This window comes from Terrapene carolina, unplaced genomic scaffold, assembly GCF_002925995.2.
Source record: "Terrapene carolina triunguis isolate 2854851 unplaced genomic scaffold, T_m_triunguis-2.0 Scaffold68, whole genome shotgun sequence".
Lineage (NCBI taxonomy): Eukaryota > Metazoa > Chordata > Testudines > Emydidae > Terrapene > Terrapene triunguis.
In genome coordinates this window covers 25781862-25806314 of record NW_020664419.1, presented here as the reverse complement: position 1 = coordinate 25806314, position 24453 = coordinate 25781862, and the positions used below count along the sequence as shown (strand labels likewise).

Here is a 24453-nt window from a genome sequence, read left to right as displayed (position 1 = left end):
TAATCTTCAGCAAAGTTTTACTGTTGTGAACACTATCAAGCTCAAAGATGTGGAAAAGCATGTTGCATTCCAAACTGCTTCATGCATCAGCAAAGTTATTGTTTTATTCCAAAACGTGTACTGCTAGTAATTATGTACAAAGCAGAATGAGATTGCAGTTTATATTAATGGTACATGTATAAATAATTTATAAAAGAGTTAATAATGTTTTAATAAATGGTTAATCAATTGTTAAAGCCCAAAATGTTGAAGGCTCTTTATGACCATGGGTTTATACTCAATTACCATGTTTTTTACTGAAGCACTTATAACCATCTCTATAAGACATTCTACTTATGTCTAACATTCTTACAACCATCTATTAATCATTTATTAAAACTAAACTATTAAACTTAAACTATTTATTATCCTATGGGTACTTTTAAGTGTCACAGTGATTCTTTATATGGGTAACCCAGATAGCACATTGAGTATTCACTTCTGGCATATGGAAAAAAAACCTTGTTTTTACTTGTGATGTAAGCAAATTTGTTATGGAAATATAGACTAATATGGATACCTAGATGTTATTTTTAGTAATTTTTCTGGTTGTAAAAACATTAGAACACCCAAACACTTTTTTTTTTTTTTAACTAAAAGAAAATTCTTTGTCCACAAAAAAGCAAGTCACTTTATGAATATTGGGACCCTGGATTTAAAAATAAAAACACATCAGACTGCCACTGAAGTGAGAACACTGAAATTAGGTTTAACAATTACCCCTCCCTCAATGTGCTCTAGTCACTGGAAACAAAAACAAAAAAAAAAGTGGACTTTGCCAGATATGTAAAAACATGAAACTTTACTTACCCGTCTTGACACTGTAGCATTAGACCTTTCTTTGAGTTGAGGATCTGTAGGCAAATTTGTCCAGATGATATAAGGAGTATCATACTTAGCTCGAAGTCTTGGGCATCGTTTGAAGATAAAATCAATAAGGAAAAACTTAATTCCAGCATAAAGTCCTGAACAATTGAAAAAAATCTGTTTTTAGCAAACACAGTAACTGGCATTAAGATTGTCAGATTTTCCATCACTTTTCCATAAAGTCCATCAATAAACCATATTTTTGCAATTACACCTCTACCCCGATAGAACGCTGTCCTCGGGAGCCAAAAAAATCTTACTGCGTTATAGGTGAAACCGCGTTATATCGAACTTGCTTTAATCCGCCGGAGTGCGCAACCCCGCCCCCCCGGAGCACTGCTTTACCGCATTATATCTGAATTCGTGTTATATCGGGTCACGTTATATCGGGGTAGAGGTGTATATTTCTAATCAATACGGTATAAAAATATAGCATACCCACATACACGCTTTTGTCTCACAAAAGTAATTCAAGTGGAGAACGTGGGAGCTACAACTGCACAATCTCTGCAGCTATAATTTTGGTTTCTTTGCATAAGTTTAGTATTTAATGCGGAGAAGCATTAAAAAAATTCAAACATCCATCTGCTGTTTTCAGAACAAAACTGAGAAACATGAGAGATGCCCTTTTGCCTATTTTTGTATTAAAACAGTAATCCCCTCTAATAATCTAAATGGTAACACAGTGCTCTTGGACAGTTGATTATGTCCTCTTATCTTACACAAAAGATCCTCTTCCTTTATGCTAGGTTACTAAATGTATTTCAAACCTCTAATCTCTTAACAGGGACTAATGATTTTAAAAGGAGTCTTCAGAGTGAATGAAATCTCATTCTAAAAGCCATTGGGAAAAGAATTCCGACCACCATACAAAGTGATCCAATATGTGTAGTAGGTGCTTAATCTAGTGTAGCAATTTAAAGTCAATACCACATTTAAAATATTACCTACAGTTTAAGAACTGCACACATGACAGTCACAAGCTTCATTACAGAGACGTGGTAGCAGGGGTGCTGGAACAATTTGTACAGTGGGGGAGCTGAGAGCCATTGAACCAAACTGTAAACCCTGTATATAATGGAAACCACTTCAAGCAGGGGGGTTTGGCAGCACCCCTAACACTCCTAATTCCAGCACCTGTGCATGGTGGGTACTCCTAGTTCGCAGGGCATGGTTACATGTTACACAGAAGAGGCTTTTCTCTCCTGATTTCTCATTTCAAAAACACGCCCCCCCGGCCCCCCCCCCCCCGCCTCCCCAAATACACTTCAGAAGCATAGCATACTGAAAGCAGAAGCCAAAAAGCATCCTTGGCCACTGATCACACAGCTTTCCTTCCTATTCAATCCCTCTACTGGCTACCCCTGGCCAAACCAATCAAATATAAGAAGGGACAAATGTAAAGGGACAACTTTGCCCCTACTGTTATTGTTCATTATGTCCTTGTTCGACCAACGATGTCACTGCTCTTTCATTTTTTTCCAACCATTCTCAGCTTCTTGACTTCTTCCCTGCTGCCCGCCATGCCTCATACTTATGTCCCAGGCTGCCACTGTTTTACACACTTACTGAAAATCTGAGAGGCCTTCAAACTCTAACCCAGTGTTTTTTAAACCGTGGGTCGCGACCCAGTACTGGGTCGCGGCATGCAAGGCACTGGGTCGCCTTGTTCTGGTCAGCACCACCGACCGGGACATTAAAAGTCCCATTGGCGGTGCTGCCCAGCTAAGACAGGCTAGTGCCTACCTTTTCTGACACCGCGCTGTGCCCCGGAAGCGGCCAGCAGCGGATCCGGCTTCTAGGCAGGGGGCCATGGGGTTCCGCATGCTGCCCCCACCCCGAGCACTGCCTCCACACTCCCATTGGCCAGAAACCAGCCAATGGGAGCTGCTGGGGTGGGGGTGGGAGAGACTGGTGCCTGCGGGCAAGAGTCGTGCCTCTGCCTAGAAGCTGGACCTGTTGCTGGCCGCTTCCGGGGCGCAGCATGGTCCGTGGTGCTAGGACAGGCACCCCGGTTGCACCACTGACTGGGAGCCGCCGGAGGTAAGTCCGCGCCCAACCCCGCGTCCCAATCCCCTGCCCCAGCCCTGACCCCCCCAAACCCGGAGCCCTTTCCTGCACCCCAAACCCCTCATCTCTGGCCCCACCCCAGAGCCTTCACCCCCAGCTCAAAGCCCTGATCCCCTCCTGCACCCCAACCACCTGCCCCAGCCCAATGCCCCCCCAAACCCAGAAGTCCTTCTGAACCCCAACCGCCCCATCCCCGGCCCCACCCCAGAGACTGCACCCCCAGCCCAGACCCCCTCCCACACCTCAACCCTCTGCCCCAGCCCTGAGGCCCTCCCCTCCAAGCCCCTCATCCCCAGCTCCATTGGGTCGCGGGCATCAACAATTTTCTTCAACTAGGTCCCCAGCAAAAAAAGTTTGAAAACCACTGCTCTAACCCACGTCAATGGTACATCATCACCATGCCTATTTTGTACAATGCCCCCCCACTCCCCAAAGTTACCATTCACTAGGTCTCCTGGTACATTGTCTATTCTGTTTTTTAGACTGTGTGCCTCATGGGACAGGGATTGTGCCTTTATTCTGTGCATCTTACACAGTGCCAAGAACAATGCTGATGCTTTAGTAAATATGGTGCTTTAACGTATGGACTTAAGTTTTGAAGAAAGGATGACAAAGGTCTTTCAAGAAACAAATTCTAAAATGTCAAGAGCCACGTCTACCCTGCGATATAAACATTATATATGGAATTTTTACCCATTGCAAGCCCTATAATCCTGTAGGGAAAGAAGCAGGATGCAATAAAAGCTGCCCATAGAACAATATATAGCTTCTGTGTTATTTCTGGCTGGACCCACATGAACAAGCTGTAAAAACAAAACAGAAATAATTGTTACAGCATTTTGTTTTCAGCTGGTCAGAGGTTGTTCAAATGGTTTATTTAGGAGAAAAAGAAAAATATAAACCTACTTCTTGATTTTTTCCAATATGTCTGCCATTTTACCAAATAGGTTCTGCATTAAAGGCAAGAGACAGTTAATTTACAATATAGTTTTTGTATGCAGATAACAAACTGGTGGAAAGTGAAGTTATTTTCTATGTTAAGTGATTCTTGAAAGCCAACCACTTAGTTTCTCCTGGCTTTAGCTAAAAGTCTAGAGAATTATGAAATATGCACTATTAACAATGTGCATGTTTTCCCTTTAAAATGTATTTAATCAGCATTCAGGGGATTTCCATTTTGTTGTATACCTTGTTCTGCAATTTCTGACCTATTTATCACTGGTTATTTAAAGTAAGTGAAAGGAATTGCTTAACTTTATTGTAATGGCTGGAAAATGTGTGTGTCCTGGTAGTAGTTTTAAATTAATGGAGAAGTCAAAAGACAAACTACGTAAGTAGACAACACATCAGATCTGAACTAATAGGTTTTGGATGGGACTGGAATTTTGGGAAGTGGTTATTGTATATGTCATGGTTTGACCATTGGTTTCTTTGGTTTGGAATCAGAACCCACCTCTCCCATGAGGGTGGTGGATCTATTTGAATGGTACATCGTTTGAAGCAGATGGAGCCTGTTAGATTCAGACAGCTCTGATGAAGAACACGGTTTATCCAATTCTTAACCACTCTACTGACAGCTTGGTAGAATTTTCTAGAGTTTTTTTCCTTGACCCTTGCTATTGAGGCAGCATAAATTACATGATTTGTTTTCAGTAGATCCCACGTTATGCTCTACTAAACATACTGAGGGCATGGTCTCTGACTGTTATGGGAGAAACAGATAAACATCAATGACAGAGGAGGATGAGGGTTTGGGGGTGAGGAGAGATGATTAAAAAAAAAGACAGATGTGAATACATAAGGAGGGGCAGAATTACACAGGAACTGGAAGAAAGACACGAAGTTTCAACTTGATGCAGTAGGGGAGAAAGTGGGGAACAGGGCAGAGGCATTAGTTTTAGTTGGGAATTGGTCCTGCTTTGAGCAGGGGGTTGGACTAGATGACCTCCTGAGGTCCCTTCCAACCCTGATATTCTATGATTCAAGATATTGTGAGAAAAACAATGAACCACAAAAGTTATCTTAGCAGCCATGTTTTGTACAGAACAGAGGGGATGATGTAGGTGTCAAGCAGGCCAGGGGAAGTTGCTGGAGATGATGAGGCATGAATGTGAATTTTAGCTGTCGGGTGAGAAAGGATGTCAGACCACAGTGGCGTGGATGAAGAGGTAGTAGAATTTGGACACTGCCTGGAAGGTGTTGGCGGAGAAGGAGGGAGGAGTTGACGATTCCTTTCAGGGTTAAGTTACATGGCAGACGATAGTGTGTTCAACAATCACAGAGAATGGGGTTAGCAGAGAGGGTGTGGGATGAAAGATAAGGAGTTCAGGTATGATCAGTTCAAGATGATGGCAAGACATTTAGGAGAAAATGTCAGATTGCCTAAATGAAGCTGCACGTCTGTGTCATCTCAAGACTACAATACTGCAACATGGGTCTACATCTTGGGACCATTAGCTACAGTTAAATAAAGCTAGTGCAGAATGCAGCAGCTCACTTAATCAAGTTTTCGTAAAGAGCATATTGCACTAAGGGAGCCCAGAACAGAGCGTGGATGCATATTAACTACTAGGTGGCATTTAAAGTGTTGGTTTAAGTATTAACCTTTCCCGGATGCCACCTATTTCCAGCCCCCGCCCTTTTTTTTTTTTTTAAAGGGATGGTGGTTGAAGATGGTGGGCACTTATAGGGGGTTATTATTTTACTATTCTAGGCTAATATTATTGGTCTGGATAGCCAGGAAGTTCACTTACGGCAGTTTGTATGTTGGATTTTATTTCTTTTTATACTTTATTTGAAGTTTTCTTATCTACTTCAGCATGCTGTTTTCATAAAATCTAAAGCAGTTTAGCATGATTCCTACCTCTCCATTACAGGGTATTTCTTTTAAATATATAAGGGTACAAGCGATTACAAGGTAAATTAGTTTGTTCTGACCCATTTTCAAACACTGTACACAGAGCTCTTTCAAGATGTTTCCTCTCTTTACTCAGGAAACACGGACAAAATCTGAATGGAGTATAGTACCTGTGCTTTTTGTGCCACATCTAGAACAAGCTGAAACTTTTCTGACACTGTCAGGTCTTCCTTTGGAGGTTCCTTGGACGAGACAAAAAAAATTCCAATTAAATTTAATTTTCAGCTTTGTCACTGCTCTTTATATTTTAGAGAACTGCTAATGACAAAAATAAAAATATTTAACATACAATAAAGCCACCAAGTGTGCATCCTAAATTTACTACATTCCACTTACGGGTTTTAGTTCTTCTGCTGCTAGCCATGATTTGTATTAGCCGTAGCTAACTAACAAATTGCTCTCCTCTGACCTATACAAATGTTGTGCAAATTTGATGCTCTTCCTGCTCTAGATACTAATCATTTACATTTCTGTTTAAAAACTATTTAGTAAAGTTGTATGTCTAGAAACTTATGATAAAAATAAAAATCTTTTGTCATTTAAGACCACAAGGTTTTCCCTGGAACCCCAAAATCCTCAATACATTTTACTGAAAAAGTTTGTAATTCAAATAGCTCTTTATCTATTATCAATAGTTTCCAAGAACTCTTGCAGATAGTGTAAATTTCTTGGCTGTTTAAATCAAATCAATATTAATTTTCACAGGCTGAAAGCTACTGACAGCTTCACACTGTTACAGTGGACTTTCAACAGCAGTATAAGCAAAGTTTCCTGAACTGAAAAGTCCACTGGATTCAACTAGGAGATTTATCTCAAATCTCAGTTTAAACCAGAAATTCAATTTACACTTTCGTTTATGATGAAACCACCACCATTTTCCAGTAACAAAAAAAATAAAACAAAAAAACAACAACCCACAACCAATGTTGGCTTCGAAACTGCAAGTAAGAAAGACAAAAGAGCAGCAATAGCTGTATTTTTACACCCTCCCAAATTGAATGATTAAAAATGAGAAGAGACTTTGAAAGGACAATTTTCACATAGGCATTTGTGTGTGTTTTGGAATAACATTACAACATGCAGTGCAAAATGAGGATTAAAGACTTACAATGGGCTCAGAAACTTCAGGCACAATGCTCCACTGTATTCTCCAACCCCTAAAAGTCAAAGGAACAAACTATGTAGATATTTTTTCTCCACAAGTCTACCAAACAGGGTTTAAAATGCTTTTCTGCAACCAACAAAATAATGACGTTTCTAAATATCTATGAGAGGATAGCTAACAGCGTCCTTTCAAATCTACATATATACAAAGCGACAAAGAGTCCTGTGGCACCTTATAGACTAACAGATGTATTGGCGCATAAGCTTTCGTGGGTGAATACTCACTATGTCAGATGCATGTGACATAGTGAGTATTCACCCACGAAAGCTTATGTGCCAATATGTCTGTTAGTCTATAAGGTGCCACAGGTCTCTGTCGCGTTTTACAGATCCAGACTAACACGGCTACCCCTCTGATACTTGACTACATATATACACACACTCTCTCTCCAATAACCAGTCACATGGCGTTGATATTTGAAACATTTTACACTGATTTATGGCAATGAAGTGATAGCCACTTGTATGTTTAGAGTAACTGATTTAGAAGTTTGTTCTAAGCTGTAGAGCAAAACATCACACATCAACTGTTCAAAATCATCATTTGTACTGGGTGTTCTATTTTAAAAAAATAAGCACATCAACCCCTTTCTGACAATAAGCAGTAATTAAGGAATTACAGTATTGTTCCATAAATATATACTAATGCTGCATAGGCCATTTGCAACTGAACCGTCAAAGCTTATATTTTTCTCCTTAACAACTGAATAATTATACATTCTGGATCCAAATCGGCCCTGGTTTAAACAGATGAAGTTTCCATGAAGTCACTGGAGTTACATCCCCACACACAAACTAAATTTGACCGGTTAAGTTCTAATTAGAAAAGGCTTCAGTGCAAGGATCTGAGTTTTCCCCCTTCTTCTGCAGAACTGTTGATATATATTATAGCTTGCAGTAAGTGATCAGTACTGGAAATGAGACTTTGCACTCTTAGGAATCCTAAGCCTGACACTGATGTTTTAGTAGGAAGGATTCTTCATGACTCTCAGGAAATGGACATTTTCAAATACCTCAGTTTCTCAGAACAGTCAGCATATACTGTATTTTTAGATTTCTTGTGCAAACAGATTCTATATAGCTGCTGAGTTTTACATTTACAACAAAAAATGCCACTACATCTAAGAGTATGAAAACTAGTTAGGTTTAAAATTGTGAAAAATTAAATATCTTTTCATTAACATATTTGTATCCAAGTTAAAATATTAATTCAACCTGTGTTATTCCTGGATGAAAGAAAAAGTTCTATAAAAATGTGAACAGGCTTCAGCCTGTAATGTGATGCTCTCCAATCACTTCCAGTACTACTGGAAGATGGAAACTGGTTCCTTTTGGAGATTTTACTATAACGGGGTGGGCGAACTATGGCCTGGGGGCCACATCCGGCCCTCCAGACATTTTAATCCGGCCCTCGAGCTTCCATCAGGGAATGGGATCCAGGGCTTGCCCCGCTCCGGCGCTCCAGCCGGGGAGCGGGATCAAGGGCTTGCCCTGCTCCATGCGGCTCCTGGAAGCAGCAGCATGTTCCCTCTCCGGTTCCTACGTGTATGGGCAGCCAGGGGGCTCCGCATGCTGCCCCCACCCCAAGCGCAGCGCCTGCAGCTCCCATTGGCCAAGGAACCGCAGCCAATGGGAGCTGTAGGGGCGGCGCCTGCAGATGGGGAAGCGTGCAGAGCTGCCTGGCCATGCCTCAGCGTAGGAGCCGGAGGGGAGACATGCTGCTGCTTCTGGGAGCTGCTTGAGGTAAGCGCCACCAAGAGCCTGCACCCCTGACCCCCTCCCATGCCCCAACCTGATCCTCCTCCTGCCCTCCAAACCCCTCGGTCCCGCCCAGAGCACCTTCCTGCACCCCCAATCTCTCATCCCCAGTGCCCTCCCCCCCTCCCACACTCTAACTCCCAATTTCATGAGCATTCATGGCCCGCTATTCAATTTCCATACCCAGATGTGGCCCTTGGGCCAAAGAGTTTGCCTACCCGTGTACTATAACAATAATCACTGCATTAAGTCAGTGAATATGCAGCATCACTTATGGCGACCTGAGTCGTTGCAAACCAAAAGTATTACTTACAAGGGTCATAAAGATCTATCACAACACAACTAGTTTGGATTCTATGCCTTTTGATATTTGTCATAACTTTAGAACCACAAATTTATTTAAACCCACATTTTAACCCTTGCTGATAGCAAAGTTAACAGTTTACAATTATTTCAGTGTAAGAACAAAATAAAAGCCTGTATATAAATTAAGTTACACGAATGGCTAAATCCTTAATATTTAAGCAAAGTAAATACCTGGCTATGAGGTAATTTAGGGATAACCTCAAAATTGCTAAAAATAAGAACATAGGAATGGCCCAGCCATGCCATACAGCATTCATGTAAATCTGCAGATAAAAAAGGAAAGAGTTGCAGATTACAAGCTAAATTACAATGATTTACATGAAACAATACCTGAACTGTGTTACTAGGTACACTGCAACCCATGCTAAAACACAACTCCCCAAGCCAATAACACTTAAGGGTGTGAAAGCACCCCTGTGACTGATGAAAATGTACCAGATTCACACATCCAGTGTCAAACATTAACTATGAGATTCAGTCAGTCTCAAGGAACCACTACTTCAGCAGCCCTGAGCTGCATGCGTGGCAGTGAATCTCTCATAGTCACTTGAGCATAACAACAAAAGTCATTAGATTAACGGAATTTAAGACAGAAGGGACCATATTATGGTCATCTATTCTGACCTAGCAAGGCCACACTAGCAGTGAATCAGAGTGCTGAGTGGAAGTCAGGGTGGTTCTAGCGACTGGGCACTTGAGGGAGAGGAAGCAGCATGAGCACCAAGATATTGAATTGTATTTTATTCACAGAAGCAATACCCCAATGCGTCACCAATTTTAATACCATTCAGGGAAAGGAAAAGTAAGATGTCTAAGAAGAAAGGGAAAAAAATTATTTAGCACTTGCATAACAGATTGCACTTCAGAAGTGCTTTACAGACATACATTACTGCTCTCACAACCTTTAAAAGGGCCATTTTATGGACAAGTAAACATAGCAAGGTGTTCTACGTGAAGCCACACAACGAGACAGTGCACAGCCAGTATTAGGACTAGCAGCTCCCAGATAAGGCTCTTCTCCAGACCATGCTGCTTCTATATAAATCACTTTTTGAGATGAGAAACAAGAATTGGTGAGATGAAGAGATGAAAGGAGGTGGATAGAGGTTTGGGGAAAGGGGTGTAGAGGCAGTGTTAGAGGGGGTAAGGGAGCCCAGAAGGGAGGTGGCTCTGTTTTTAAATGTTCCTTAATCAGTGTATTAAAAACAGTATTAAATCAGCAGCCCATGTTGACCTATTGGGCTACAATCAATGAAAGTCCAGCTGTAACTACGTAAAATAATTAAACTTCACTTGCATGTTTTATGATGTTGCTAGAACCCTTCAATTCAGTTACCTGCAATTTATTTTTAAAATAGAATTTAGATTTTTCCGGTATATTTTAAAATTAGATGTAGTGTGGATAAGGTGTGTCCGCACAGACCGAGCAGTACAAGCCCTCTTCACAAAACTCCCACCAGTGTACCTCAATTCTAGTTCAGTCAGTATGCCTATTCCCTGGGCCTCTCTTCTGATAATAGCACAAAGAGCACCAAATTAATGCAAACTGTGATGTTATGGTGGGGAAGACTTGCATTTGATGTGGAACTGTACACAATAGGAACTGGACCAAGACTGACAAGATATTTCACAGAGGAACATCAGTCAGATGATTGGATGCATTTCCGGAGGGCGGGGAGGGAGTGGTGGCAAGCGCAGGCAACAGGACAACCAGGATGATATCCACTAGGCTGTAAACCATTTGCAAATATGGAAACTTTTTTTGTTTGAATATCTCACATTGTTAAAAGATGAGCAAAGAATCCTAATATTAAAAATAGTTCTGAAATAAGAAAAATAGTTTTATTTAATATAGAACAAAATATTATGTAAATTATACTACATTGTTTTGACTTTGCCATGTCTGCTAATGATGAATTATAGTAGACACTTTCAAAGAATGCCACTAGATGATGGCTATAAAGTTTTCAACAGTTATTACACTTAGAGGAAGAGGATAACTTACAATAAAGGCAATAGCAGAAGTGTAGATAGAATACCAATCTGATAAGGCAGAAAGATTCTTCACAAAATTAGTAACAGGTTTGGCACCTCTCTCTAGACAGAAGAAAAAAAACAAATGTAATTAACAGCAACTGAATCATTTGTAAAACAACAAACAAGTAAATTGGGAATAATCTGGGATCTTTATTGAATGTTAAAGACAGATTTAGGGATTGGATTACATATTTTTTTATTTAAATGCAAGAGCTTGCCCAAAATCTCAGTGCCCAAATTAGTTAAAAAAAAAAAAAAAAAAAAAAAAACACAAATAAAAAAAGACTTCAAGATCAGACCCCCACAAACTAAACAGTGTTTAACACAAAGAAGTAGAAATATGATTTGCACTGTGGTTTAGATCCTTTAAATACTCGTCTCCTTCCAACCCTGTATCCTATTGATGGGCCCAATCTGATCTCCTGTAGTCCTTAGTCAAGACTTCTGTTAACTTCCAGGAGTACAGGATGAGGCCCTTAATTTCTATTGCTCAAAATTCAACTATCCCTGCTACGCCTTCCATGGGAAGTTCTTAAACAACCAGGGCTAGATTTGGCCAAGGGCCAACATCACACCCCAAGGATTGTATGGAACTAGCTGGGAGGGCAGTATCACCAGAGGAGCTCATTGGTTTAATTGCTCTTTACAGCATCTCCTCTCGACAGTGCTGTACTGAGTTAAGACTGCTGCCCAGCCCTTGCAGAACCCTCAAAAGAGGTTAGCACTGTTTGCCTTCCTTTGGACCTAGGCACAAGGAGTCTGGATGGCTTAGGAAAATCTTTACAACCCCTTACACCAACTTAAGTCAGTCAATCTAGCCCTCACTGCTCACCTGAGGGAATTTAGGAACTATTTGGATCTCCCACATAAATATCCAGGGCACGATCTTACATTTTTTACTCAGACAGGACTCCCCTGACTTCCTAATAAGGAGGACAAGCCATAGAATAGTCTCCCAAAGCAAATGATGGAAGCAACATATTATGATAATTTTACTTTAAAAACTAGGCTGTACAGAGCATTAGGATAGACTGAAACAATGAAGTATTCCTCCTGGTCAGTTAGGGTCCATGCCTGCAAACTTTTATTGACTCTAGCAGGCCTCTATCTCTGCTAATAGTTCAATTAACTAAGTAGGAGCAAGGGTTTGTAAGATGAGCTTTCAGTTACCCAGCTCTGAAGAGTTACGTTTCACCAGACGGGGTATTTATTTAGCATACTGTATTACAGTTTTTATGGAAGCGTCCTGTTTTCTTAGAGCTTAACAAGTGAATATCTTCTGCCACTATTTAATATTGTGGCAGACAGTATCATACCTGGTGTTATACTGCTTACTTAAGTTACTATCTACACCAAGGATTAATTCAAGGCTTTAGAAATGCTTCCACCTATCAATTGGCAGAAGTATTTCTCAGGACTTCTGCAGTTTTATATGCACAAATATTAAGTTACGGGATTAAAAAAAAAATCTGATTTTATGTCAAGATAATGATGTTGCTGGATACTTACTTAATCTTCTCATATTTTCAGTTAACCTAGAAAAATATGGATAATACAACATGATGTTAGGCAGACATTAAGCATTTCAGTGCAACTCAACACATCTGTACTTCTGTTCTAGTATAATATGTACAGCACATACATTAGACAGCTAGTGTATCAATGGTGTAAAGCTACTCAGCTGCCAAAAATGCAATTCAAAATGAATTACAACTAAGCTGTACCTGATATCAGATCAAAATTGAAGCCAAAACCTCACTAGCCTAATGAGGTACTTAGCCTCAGCGCTAAAGGAAACTTTTCTAGCACACTGTGGACCCAGTAACTAGTTTATGGGTATGTCTACACTGTAGCTGAAGTATACTTTCCAGAACGAATAGACAGATGCGCTAGCCCTGCTCGCGCTTGCATGCCAATAATAGCAGTATACCAAGGAATAGCATGAGCGGCAGCTTGGGCTAACCACCTGAGTACAAAACTGCCTGGACCCTCTAGGTACATACTTGGGTGGCCAGCCCACATTGCCATCTGTGCTATCCCTGGCTACTCTGCTATTTTTGGAGTGCCCAGCTTGAGCAGGGCTAGCACCTGTCTGTTTACCAGAGCTGAAAAGCACACTCCCAGCTGTAGTGTAGACATCCCCCAAGTCTAATTTCATTCTAAACATGCAGAAAATATGGGATTTGAACTCTCCGCTGCTAACACTGATTTAGCAGCATACATAGGGAGCCAAAATTAGCCCTGCTACTTCAACTTCTATTACATGTAAGGAAATATATTTGTATAAAAAGTATTTCATTACAGTAGAATCATCTGTGACAAGTTTTATGCTGGTTTATCGAAAAAGAAAAAACAAACAACAAAAATTGTTTTACAAGTATTTTTACCTTCTAGCGCTAAGTGGCTCTTCAGTTTCCACTGTGTTTTCCTCTGGCTGAAATCTGAAGTCTTCAACATACTCCCCAAATTTGTCATAAAACCACTTCTGGACTCTCGAACACATCATCTGACTGCGTTTATCTATAAATCCGAACAGCATATTTTGTATGTTAGGACAAAAAGCAACTTTTGAAAAAATCAGTTGAAAAGAACTCATGTTGTAACATGCAACTAGTACTGTCCTAGATCTAGTTTCTTTGTAGTTTAGTGGCATTCTTTGTAAATTATCACCTCCCTCGAGAACCCCACTGCAGATTCCAATGGGATTGAATGGTTCCTTCTCCACCAACTCTGGAAATTAAAAACAATCTAGAACCATCCACTTTTTTAAATTAACATTTGTCTCCTGGTCTTTAAGGAGAAATATTACAGTTAAATGTAGATGCTTCCAGATAAAGTTTTATTAAAAGTAGCAGTAGTTCATATAATTTGGATGTTTCTTCTGGATTACTTCTCTTTCAGATACTCTGCCAATTATATACAGTAGGCAAATACAGGCCAGTAAACCTAATTTCAGTACTGGGCAAATTGGTTGAAACTATAGTAAAGAACAGAATTATCTGATACATAGATGAACATAATTTGTTCAGGGAAGAGTCAACATGGTTTTTGTAAAGGGAACTTATGCCTCACCAATCTACTAGAATTCTTTGAGGGGGTCAACGAGCATGTGGATAAGGATTATCCAGTGGATACAGTATACTTAGATTTTCAGAAAGCCTTTGACAAGGTCCCTCACCAAATGCTCTTAAGCAAAGTAAGCTGTCATAGGATAAGAGGGAAGGTCCTCTCGTGGATCAGTAACTGTTTAAAAGATAGGAAACAAAGGGTAGGAATAAATAGTCAGTTTTCAGAATGGAGAGAGGTAAATGGTGGTGTCCTCCAAGGACTGGGACCAGTACTGTTCAACATATTCATAAATGATCTGAAAAAAGGGATAAACAGTGAGGTGGCCAAATTTGCAGATGATACAAAACTACTGAAGATAGTTAACTCCCAAGCAGACTGCAAAGAGTTACAAAGGGATCTCACAAAACTGGGTGACTGGATAACAAAATGGCACATGAAATTCAATGTTGACAAATGCAAAGTAATGCACATTGGAAAACATAATCCCAACTACACCTCTACCTCGATATAACGCGACCTGATATAACACGAATTCGGATACAATGCAGTAAAGCAGTGCTCGGGGGGGGAGGGGGGCGCGAGGCTGCACACTCCGGTGGATCAAAGCAAGTTCAAAATAACGTGGTTTCGCCTATAACGCAGTAAGATTTTTTGGCTCCCGAGGACAACGTTAAATTGAGGTAGAGGTGTGTGTGCGTGTGTGTGTGTGTGTGTATGTATGAGAGAGAGAGAGAGAGAGAGAGATTAAAAAAAAATGATGAGGTCTAAATTAGCTGTTACCACTCAAGAAAGATCTTGGAATCATTGTGGATAGTTCTCTGAAAGCATCCACTCAATGTGCAACGGCAGTCAAAAAAGCTAACAGAATGTTGGAAATCATTAGGAAAGGGATCGATAAGACAGAAAATACCATATTGCCTCTATATAAATCCATGGTAGACCCACATCTTGAATACTGATGCAGATGTGGTCACCCCATCTCAAAAAAGATTTATTGGAATTGGAAAAGGTACAAAAAAGGGCAAAAATAATTAGGGGTATGGAGCAACTTATTTATGAGGAGAGATTAATAAGACTGGGACTTTTCAGTTTGGAAATGAGACGAATAAGGGGGGGATATGATAGAGGTTTATAAAATATTGAGTAGTGTGGAGAAAGTAAATAAGGATGTGTTATTTACTCCTTCTCATAACACAAGAACTAGGAGTCACCAAATTAAATTAGTAGGCAGCAGGTTTAAAACAAACAAAAGGAAGTATTTCCTCACACAACACACAGTCAACCTGTGGAACTCTTTGCCAGAGGATGTGGTGAAGGCCAAGACTATAACAGGGTTCCAAAAAGAACTAGATAAGTTAATGGTGGATAGGTCCATCAATGACTATTAGCCAGGATGGGCAGGGATGCCAAACCATGTTCTGAAGTGTTCCTAGTCTGTTTGCCAGAAGCTGGGAATAGGCAACAGGATGGATCACTTGATAATTACTTGTTCTGTTCATTCCCTCTGAAGCACCTGGCATTTGCCACTGTTGGAAGAAAGGATACTGGGCTAGATGGCCATTCTTATGTACTTATGTTCATCTTTGCTTTTAGAAGAGGACAAAAATTCTACTTAATGTCAAATACTAAAGAACATATTGACACCAGCATTCTCATTTAACTTCAAAGGAAATCAAGAGAGATGCAGAGCAAGCTTTTCTTTCATCCTGTAAACTTAAGTTTGTTAAGTTGAATCATGGCTGCGTGAACAGAAGAGTATATCCACATAATCTCTCATATGTAGCTCTCCAAAAGCCTGAATAAAGATCAGCTTGTACACAAATGTTCCAGTATCATCTTGCAGATCAGTTTTGAGAGAAGAGCTCATGTGAATAAAAACTGATAAGTGAATCAAATCACTAGTACTGACTTAGTCAAAACTACCTGTTCCATTGACTTGTGTCGGTGGTTTTGCGGGTTGCTGTGTTGTAGGCAGCTCTTCTGTTCTATAAAGGAAAAAAGCAACAAGAAATGAATTCCTGTAGAATCAGAGTATTTCATGCTTATAATTTCCCATGAATGAACCAGATGCATATTTTCATGCTGCAGGACTGCCTCTGCTGGGGAATGGGAGAAGTGCTGTCACTGTCTGTTTCCATGGCAGAGGCAGCACAAGAGCATGGGAGGAGGGAGGAGGAGGAGGAGTTAGATTAATTTCCATTGTAGTACAAGCTGTGCTGGTAGCCACCGGGAAAGTAAAATATTCACTGTAGATTTTCACAGATTTTTAGATTCCGTGAAAACAGAGTAAGTTTACAGTGAAAAGCTAAAGCATGCCCCTCTTCCCTGACTGCTCAATTCCTCCTCCCTTTAGCTCTACAGCCAGCCATTCTATAGTTCATTCCAAGATATCTCTGTACACGTGTTGTATGTGCAGTAAAATGGTTCAGAACTGGGGTTCCCAACATGCGTCAGGATTTCTTGACCATACTTCCTTCCAATACTGCTAACTGGGTGGGGGGTTGAGAACCACAGTTCCAGAACAATATTCTAAAAGGTTTAATTATGCCATCATTACTATTGGAGCCACCAGCAACTCATTTTCATTAAATTAAGAATAAGACAAAGACTTTCTTTAAATATGATATTGTTTAAATTCCTATACAACAACACAGAGTGCACAGATATCAACTTATGATGAAATTACTTTTAAAACTTGCTGAGGCTAAGTTAATCATTCTTTCACTAGTGGGAAAATATAGATATGCAAAAGCCCAACTTTCTGTGTATTGAACATACAGTAACATTCTCGTTATGTTCCTGAAAAATGCAACTTTAAGGAAACGATGTTAAGCTAATCCAATTTCCCCATAAGAATTAGTGTAAATGAGGGGGTTAGGTTCCAGGGAATTTTTTTCCACCACACAAAAGACTAATATATATATACACATATACATATACAGACACACACACAATAAGTTTTAAACAATTTAATACTGTACACAGCAATGATGATGATCATTGGTTGAGGTGGTGAAGTCAGAGGGTGGGATATTTCCCAGGGAATGCCTTACTGCTAAATGATGAACTAGCATTCAGCTGAGCCCTCAAGGGTTAACCCATTCTTGTTAATGTAGCCTCACACTCTACAAGGCAGCATGAATGGAGGGAGGGAAGACAGTATGGCAGAGAGAGACACACCCTGTGTGTGGGAGAGAGAGACAGAGAGAGATGCACATTGCCCCTTTAAGTAGGCTGACCCCACTCTAAGTACACTGCCTTGTTAATTAATCAGCAAGTTGAGACAGCAGCTGCTCCCCGGAAGCTCCCTCCGTCCTGAGCCCTGTCGTGTCGGCTCCCCACCCATGGAGATGGGGTAAGTGGGGTGCAGGAGCAGGGGGGAGGGGGAACACCCTGACATTAGCCTGCCTCTTCTCCCCCCTGGCCCCTGCACAGCAAGCAGGAGGCTCCCGGGAGCAGCTCCAAGACAGAGGGCAGGAGCAGCACATGGCAGTGGGGGGAGGGACAGCTGAACTGCCGGCAACTGATAGCTTGCTGGGCAGCTGCCGCATAGAGAACTTAAGGGAGCAGGGAGCTGATAGGGGGGCTGCCGGTCCTCCCTGGTTCCAAGCCCCCTATCAGCTAGCTCCAACGGGCTGCTCTTCCTGCAAGAAGTGGACGAAGCAGGTGGTTGCCAAACGACATTATAAGGGAGCATTGCACAACTTTAAACGAGCATGTTCTCTAATTGATCAGCAACGTAACAACTAAACAACGTTAACCGGGCTGACTAAGTGAGGAGTTACTGTACCAGGAGAGCTGAGGTGATAGGTGCCTGAAAGACCTACAGCAAACATGATTGGTCATAACAGATGAGACCAATGGTCCTTCAAGTCCAATATCCTGCCAGTTTGAAAAGTTAACTTTGGTACATTTATATGCAAATGTTATCACAATGTATTTAGATGTATATACACTTCTGTTCCCATACCTAGTTTTCCATTTTGTTGCTATTTTTACACTAATTTTCAGCAACTCTATTTCGATCCGTAGCCAGCTGCTGCTAGGATGCTCTTAAGTAAAACTGTGACCTTCAGGGATCTTCCAATCCATACAGCATGGCTCTGACCCCATGCAACTACACTGCTCCACTGGAGAAGTTACTCTGACAGTGTAGGATAGTCTGTAATAAGAGCTTCTTTAACATGAACTTACATGATTGCCAAACCTACTGCTTGGAGCAAAAGTATAAGTCACATACATGCATTCTCAGACTTTTATGATATAGGTGCTCTCAAGTGTATTTTTCCCCATAAACACCAAGAGCCAAATCCTGCCTAGGTCAGCAAACTGCAGATGAACCTTCCTCTAACTACAGGAATCCTGCATACAAGGCAGAATTTCACAGGATAGGCTGTGGGGCGCAGAAGTGCAACTAGCCCGATGCAATGCTGCTCATCTGCACAGGATCAGTGTTCACCCCAGCTGCTGAGCACTGTGGGCTGCAACATATGCAGCACTGGGGAAGAGGAAGGATCCTGTAACAGGCAGAACATGGCCCCTCAAGGACATGATGCATCAGTCAGCCTGTAGTCAGCTAGCAGCAATTAAGGGTTAACGGCTCTCCCAAAGGCCCTGACCCTATTGTTGCATGGGGAGGAGGCTCTCTTCCATCCTCAAGTGGTGCACCACAAGATAAACCTATGCAAATCATAACGTCCTCCAACCTGGACTAAACCCCACTACAGCCAGGGGAGGAACACCAGATATAATAGGGGCGAGCCACTGTGGAGATTAAGCATCTTTGCCAAAGATGTCCAGAATGCAATTTGAATTCAATGTCTTAGTGAGGTAAATGACTACAATAAAAAAGGATGTGAGGCAATGCTTCACAAGTCTCTGTTATGCACAACCTAATTAAATTGCAAAGTTGATTTACAAGGACTGAGCAGGATTAGATCCAATACCATAGATTTGAAAGTTTCTAGGTCTTGCCAAATAACTGATCTTCAGACAGCCAAGTTATGTCACTACCTACCTGACCATAGGAAAGGGCAAAGAGACAAAAAAAATATTTCTCTGTGAATATGAAAAGCAAAGAACTAGGCAACAACACTATTCAGAAACAGAACTGAATATAGAGAACAACTGAAGGAGGGGCAGGTAATTTAGATCTCAGTTCCAACCATTTTTATATATTCTAATATTTTACAAACCCCCTCTATCCTGAACAATTCCCACAGCATATAGACAGAATATTGAGGAATAACTCAGTTTCTGAAATGCAGACTGCTAAAATTACCATTTAAAAATGTGATGTGATGTGCCTCCTACTCCTCCCTGGGCCTTTTCCATGCTGCATGGCGTTCCTCTTTCAGCATCAAGCATTTTAACTCTCCTTCAAACCCCTTCTGAAAAATCATTAATTTAGTCTTATTGCTTACTTATTCCTTCTGCGCCTGTATTATCTACTTCTCTCATCTTGCCCTATTTCTGTTTAACCCTTAGAGTCACTTGCTATACAACACAACTCATTTTCTCCCTCAGCTCTCTTTCCCTACCCCCACTCTGTTTTACTTCCTGTTACAGAGCCGCTCATGTTGCACTACACATGATGGTGTTTGCAGAATCGGGCATTTAGATTGTAAACTCTCTGTAGCACGTCTTTTTTAATCTATAAAGCAATAAATAATAATAATGCCACCAGCAACTTCTCCTACTGACCCTGAAATATCAGGTTTAGGTAGGCAAGAGATAATTATTCAAGCAAGTATTCTGCCAGGACACTGGGGTTCACACCTGCATTCTTATAAAGGCGTACACAAAAGTGCCACAGGAACCAATGTCCACAAGCAGTCAGGCCCTTGCCTTTGAGTCTTATTTGAAATATGACACCATGAGCAGCACAGTGCCATTTTTTGTCATACATCTGTGGGAAGGAGAAAGGATTTTAATTTAGGATTTAAAATTAGTTCTGAATGCCGATATGAATAAGATTAATGCAACCTTGGGTGGTAATTTTTTGATATGACTAACCTACCATCTGCTTGCCACTCACTCCTGCCCACAGCCTGACCGCTCAGAATCAGGTTATGAGATGATAGTCCGTGGCAGCTTTGGTTGCATCTGGGGGATGGGGTGGGACAGAGACTGTAATTAATTGCTTCAGACAGATTCATAGGGGAAGCCATGAACTCCTTTGTTTCAGGCTTGTGCACTTGTAAAATAGTGGACCAAGTACTAGAACTAGGACACATTGAGTAAACAGGCTGGATTGGAGAGATCCTCTTCCCTGTAGCTCCTGAGCTCCTCCTTCAGCCAGGGAGATACTGGGGCGCACTGGTTTAATCATTGTTCCCACAACTCGCAGGCCATATGGAGCTGGGCAGCATGGCACAAGCATGGTACAAGCTTCCTAAATCCACTCCAAATCCAAATTAAAAAAAAAAAAAATCACATCAGTTCTACTTCAACTAGGGACTCCCACCCAGAAAAATGGTGAGAGGGGAAGGGCTAACCCACTCTAAGGGGTACCAGCATTCAGATTACAGTAAGTCATATGCTTACTCAACCTCAAATTACTTGCACTTGAATGCAAGGACTGACTAAGTTGATAAAAAGGCCACTGTACCTAATAGAAATGCAGATTTTTTTTTTAAATGGACTCATTTGTGCTTAAACATATTGCAATTAGGAAAGCATGAAATGTCATTTATAGCTGTTCACAAGTAGCAAATGACATGTAATATTACACAGTAGCAAAGTACAGGGTTACATGCTTCCATTCAGTTCTGAACCAGGGAAACACCCTGCAACAATGTCTAGATATTAGTAAGCATGAGTTTTATAGCTGCATGCATGCATGATGCATAAATTAAAAAGGAAACCTGACACCAGACATGCTGGTTATTTACTCCAACACTCTCAAAGAGCTACGCAAACCCAAATGGGGTTTTTTTTTGGAAGCCGCATGACAATATCATTACAATTTTTGGAGGAAAAAAAATTTTTTTTTTTTTTAAAGCTTGGAGCCACTGTATACCCATTCCAACAGTACTGAGGTACTTCAGAATTAAATTAAGTGTACTTTGCCACAAAGTGCATCAGGTTGTGGACAGAACACAGAGGTGGTCTCCAAAATGCCAGTATTCTAACATCAGCACTTTACTGGTGACATAACTGGCCTCCTGATGACTGTTACAGAAGCTCAGAGAAGCAGAGATTCTAGCCCGGCATTTCTTACTGCAAACACATTCAGGGTTAGGCTATAAGCGTGGAGAGTGTAGATAAACAATGACACTATTTTTCTCAAACTGGGGCAGGAAAAGTGTCATTCAAATTGTGCCCATGCAAAGTAAAGGTTTCTGAACTTTGAGTGATCTTACGTACGGCAATAGGTGAGTTAACACAAAAGCTACATATATTCTGGATTTCACTCCTCTTGTTTGAATACACCCAACATTATTTTTGCATGTTAAATTTACTTCAGAGGAATTATTTAAGATTTACATAAAATACACCAACTTCCCTTTCTCCCTGCCCACTAAACACTCCCACACTTGTAAACATATAGCACACTTTATGTAGCTAACATCCTATGCTTGTAGGTTCTCTGCCAACAGAAACAAAGGGAAGGATTCTCACACAGGAGATCCTGTCAACAAAACAATGCTGGTCCATGTGTTTTTACGTCTGAAGAGATGTTCCTGGGATGTTAAAAGGTTTCACAACAGATAAAAACATTCTCAAGAGTAGCTACTGTACATGCAACCTATCACTAACTTGGGAAGATTAAAAATAAATAAAACAAGAAGTGCAGCCAACTGGATGTTTTGGAGATGAGCGTTCTGCACTGTCATGCAAAAGAACCAGATAAGAATCTGTGATGTGGGACCTAGTCTCTCATTTGCTAACCTGGCAGATCATTTATGCATCATTCCACTGGCAAAGTACCGCAAGCTGCAGCTGCTGTACCAAAGCCTGGGCAGACCGAGTACATCCCTACAGAAAAGCCTGTATCTGGGTGCCCCCATGTTCTCAAACAGTTCCTTCCCAAATACTGGATGTTGGTGTGGGCACCACAGCTGCAAAATCAAGAACAGTAGAGAAACAGAAGAAAGAAGCCAGGTTTTTGACAAGACGGTCCTCTTAAGCATCCCTTTTCTTGCCTTCACTGAATTCTAGTTGCAACATCTGTATTCATCTCGGGGTACTTACAGGACCCTCCAAAATTGTAGTATCTGAGCACCTCCCAACTATTTAAAAATGGAAACAACGATCTCCTTCTTCCTACTCTATAGCTTGATTAGTTTTGGTTTTGTTTGGTTGTTCACATTTGTACGTGAGAGCTGCATTGTGTGTCTGTGCGTGAAAATCATTTAAGGTGTTTTAAAATACACTTTGTGTTACGTGTAACTGATCAAAAAGGAATAAAAAAAAAGACACTTAATTCACTCAAATGGAAGGCAGGTTAGAAAAAAAGGCACCTTAAAATAAAGACCCAGCTGACATGAGCATAAAACATGGAAACTTTCCCAGTGCTGTTGTCTTTTTGGTCTTGCATAGATCTGCATGCCTCACAAACAGAACAGAGGGCAGAACTGGTGAAACAGAAACAAACTTGGGGGTTCTGACAATTTGGAGAATCTATGTGCAACTTTTGAATTCTGTTTGATATTATGGACTCTATGGGTATGTCTACACTACCCGCCGATCCGGCGGGCAGCAATCGATCCAGCGGGGATCAATTTATCACGTCTAGTCTAGACGCGATAAATCGACCCCCAAGCCCTCTCCCTCGCAGACAGAGTCAACGGGGGAGCGGCAGCAGTCGACTCACTGCAGTGAAGACACCACGGTAAGTCGATCTAAGTATGTCGACTTCAGCTAAGTTATTCACATAACTGAAGTTGCGTAACTTAGATCGATCCCTCCCCCTAGTGTAGACCAGGGCTATGTATCTATATCAAACTACAAACTCCATTTTGATTGTAAGGCTGGTCTGTGCTTTCTCTGCCTTTTTACCTCCATCTTGATCTTAACTTCCAACGGGTGGTAACACAAGGATTACAGTGGTCTTCTATTTAAATGGAGGCACCCTAGTTCAATGAGCTGGCTAGCATCAAGAAGAAACAGTCCACCCAAGATGGGCTGGAAACCAGACAACTGATCGCCTGACTGGGGGTTTGAGGCTGAACAGCATATCACCCGATAAAGGGGGCTGGAAGTCATGGAAGGAAGGAAGGAAGGCACCAGCCATTTTACAGAGGGAGAACGAGAAGGAAACTGGCTAGTGGAGTGAGAGCTGACTCCATGTTCCGAGAAGAAGGCATAAGCAAGACCTGGAACCCTGAAAAGACACTAATCCTGACCCCAAAGAACACGTGGTGGTGAGGAAACTGAGGCAGGGAATAGTGTTCAAGCATTTGTTTTTATCTAGATCTATATATACACACTTCTTTTGGGGTCTAAAGTGAAGAGCGATTGTTTGCAGAAATCCTTTTGCATAGTCTGTGTCTAAACTTTAACTATCACATATTCCCAAAGGAATAAACTACGTATCAGTGTCCACAGGACGAAGCTCTGGGCAGGAGTATACTTGAGCTACTGGAGTTTCTTGGGGGGGGGGGGTCAGTACTGGCCTTGGGGGCTTAGGGTAGCTGGGCCACGGGGCCCCACTTCCAAAAGGGGTATCAGACAGTTTGGCATACAAAATGTGTGCCAGAGAGGCTGGACCAGAGACAGTGCTGGAGCCTACCCAGACCAAGGGAAGCTTAAAAATTACATAAACCCAGCATGTGGGTCCAACTAGAGCAGCCTGGTGAGTGTCCAGTAGCAGGAGCTCAACCAGGGCTGTGACAGGGATCATGTTAGATCATCAGCTGAACACAAGCTTCCAGTGAAACGCTGTGGACAAAAGGACTAATGCAATCCTAGCATACACTAGCATATTTTGAGTAAGAGTAGTGGAGCTTATATTACATCTGTATTTGGCACTGAGTCCATTTTCAGTATCCACAGTTCAAGAAGAATATTGAAAAATTGGAGAGGGTTCAGAGAAGAGCCATGAAAACGATTAAAGGATTGGAAAAGGTGTGTTATACTGAAAAACAAGCTAAACAGATTGAGCTCCTGAAAAGACATTTAAGATTCATAGATTCTAGGACTGGAAGGGACCTCGAGAGATC

At 41.2% G+C, this 24453-nt stretch overlaps 1 protein-coding gene across 1 annotated transcript in view; it reads right to left on the bottom strand.

Moving 5' to 3' along the window:
• Window positions 1-24453, bottom strand: part of GRAMD4 (GRAM domain containing 4) — a 128816-nt gene that overhangs the window by 11919 nt on the left and 92444 nt on the right. Inside the window, exons 4-13 of the mRNA XM_029910833.1 lie at window positions 16211-16272; window positions 13606-13738; window positions 12728-12753; window positions 11187-11278; window positions 9353-9444; window positions 7002-7050; window positions 6004-6075; window positions 3883-3926; window positions 3670-3779; window positions 850-1004 (exon numbers count right to left, since the gene is read on the bottom strand). Coding sequence (XP_029766693.1) covers window positions 850-1004; window positions 3670-3779; window positions 3883-3926; window positions 6004-6075; window positions 7002-7050; window positions 9353-9444; window positions 11187-11278; window positions 12728-12753; window positions 13606-13738; window positions 16211-16272 — 835 coding nt within the window. The remainder of the gene's footprint in view (window positions 1-849; window positions 1005-3669; window positions 3780-3882; window positions 3927-6003; window positions 6076-7001; window positions 7051-9352; window positions 9445-11186; window positions 11279-12727; window positions 12754-13605; window positions 13739-16210; window positions 16273-24453) is intronic.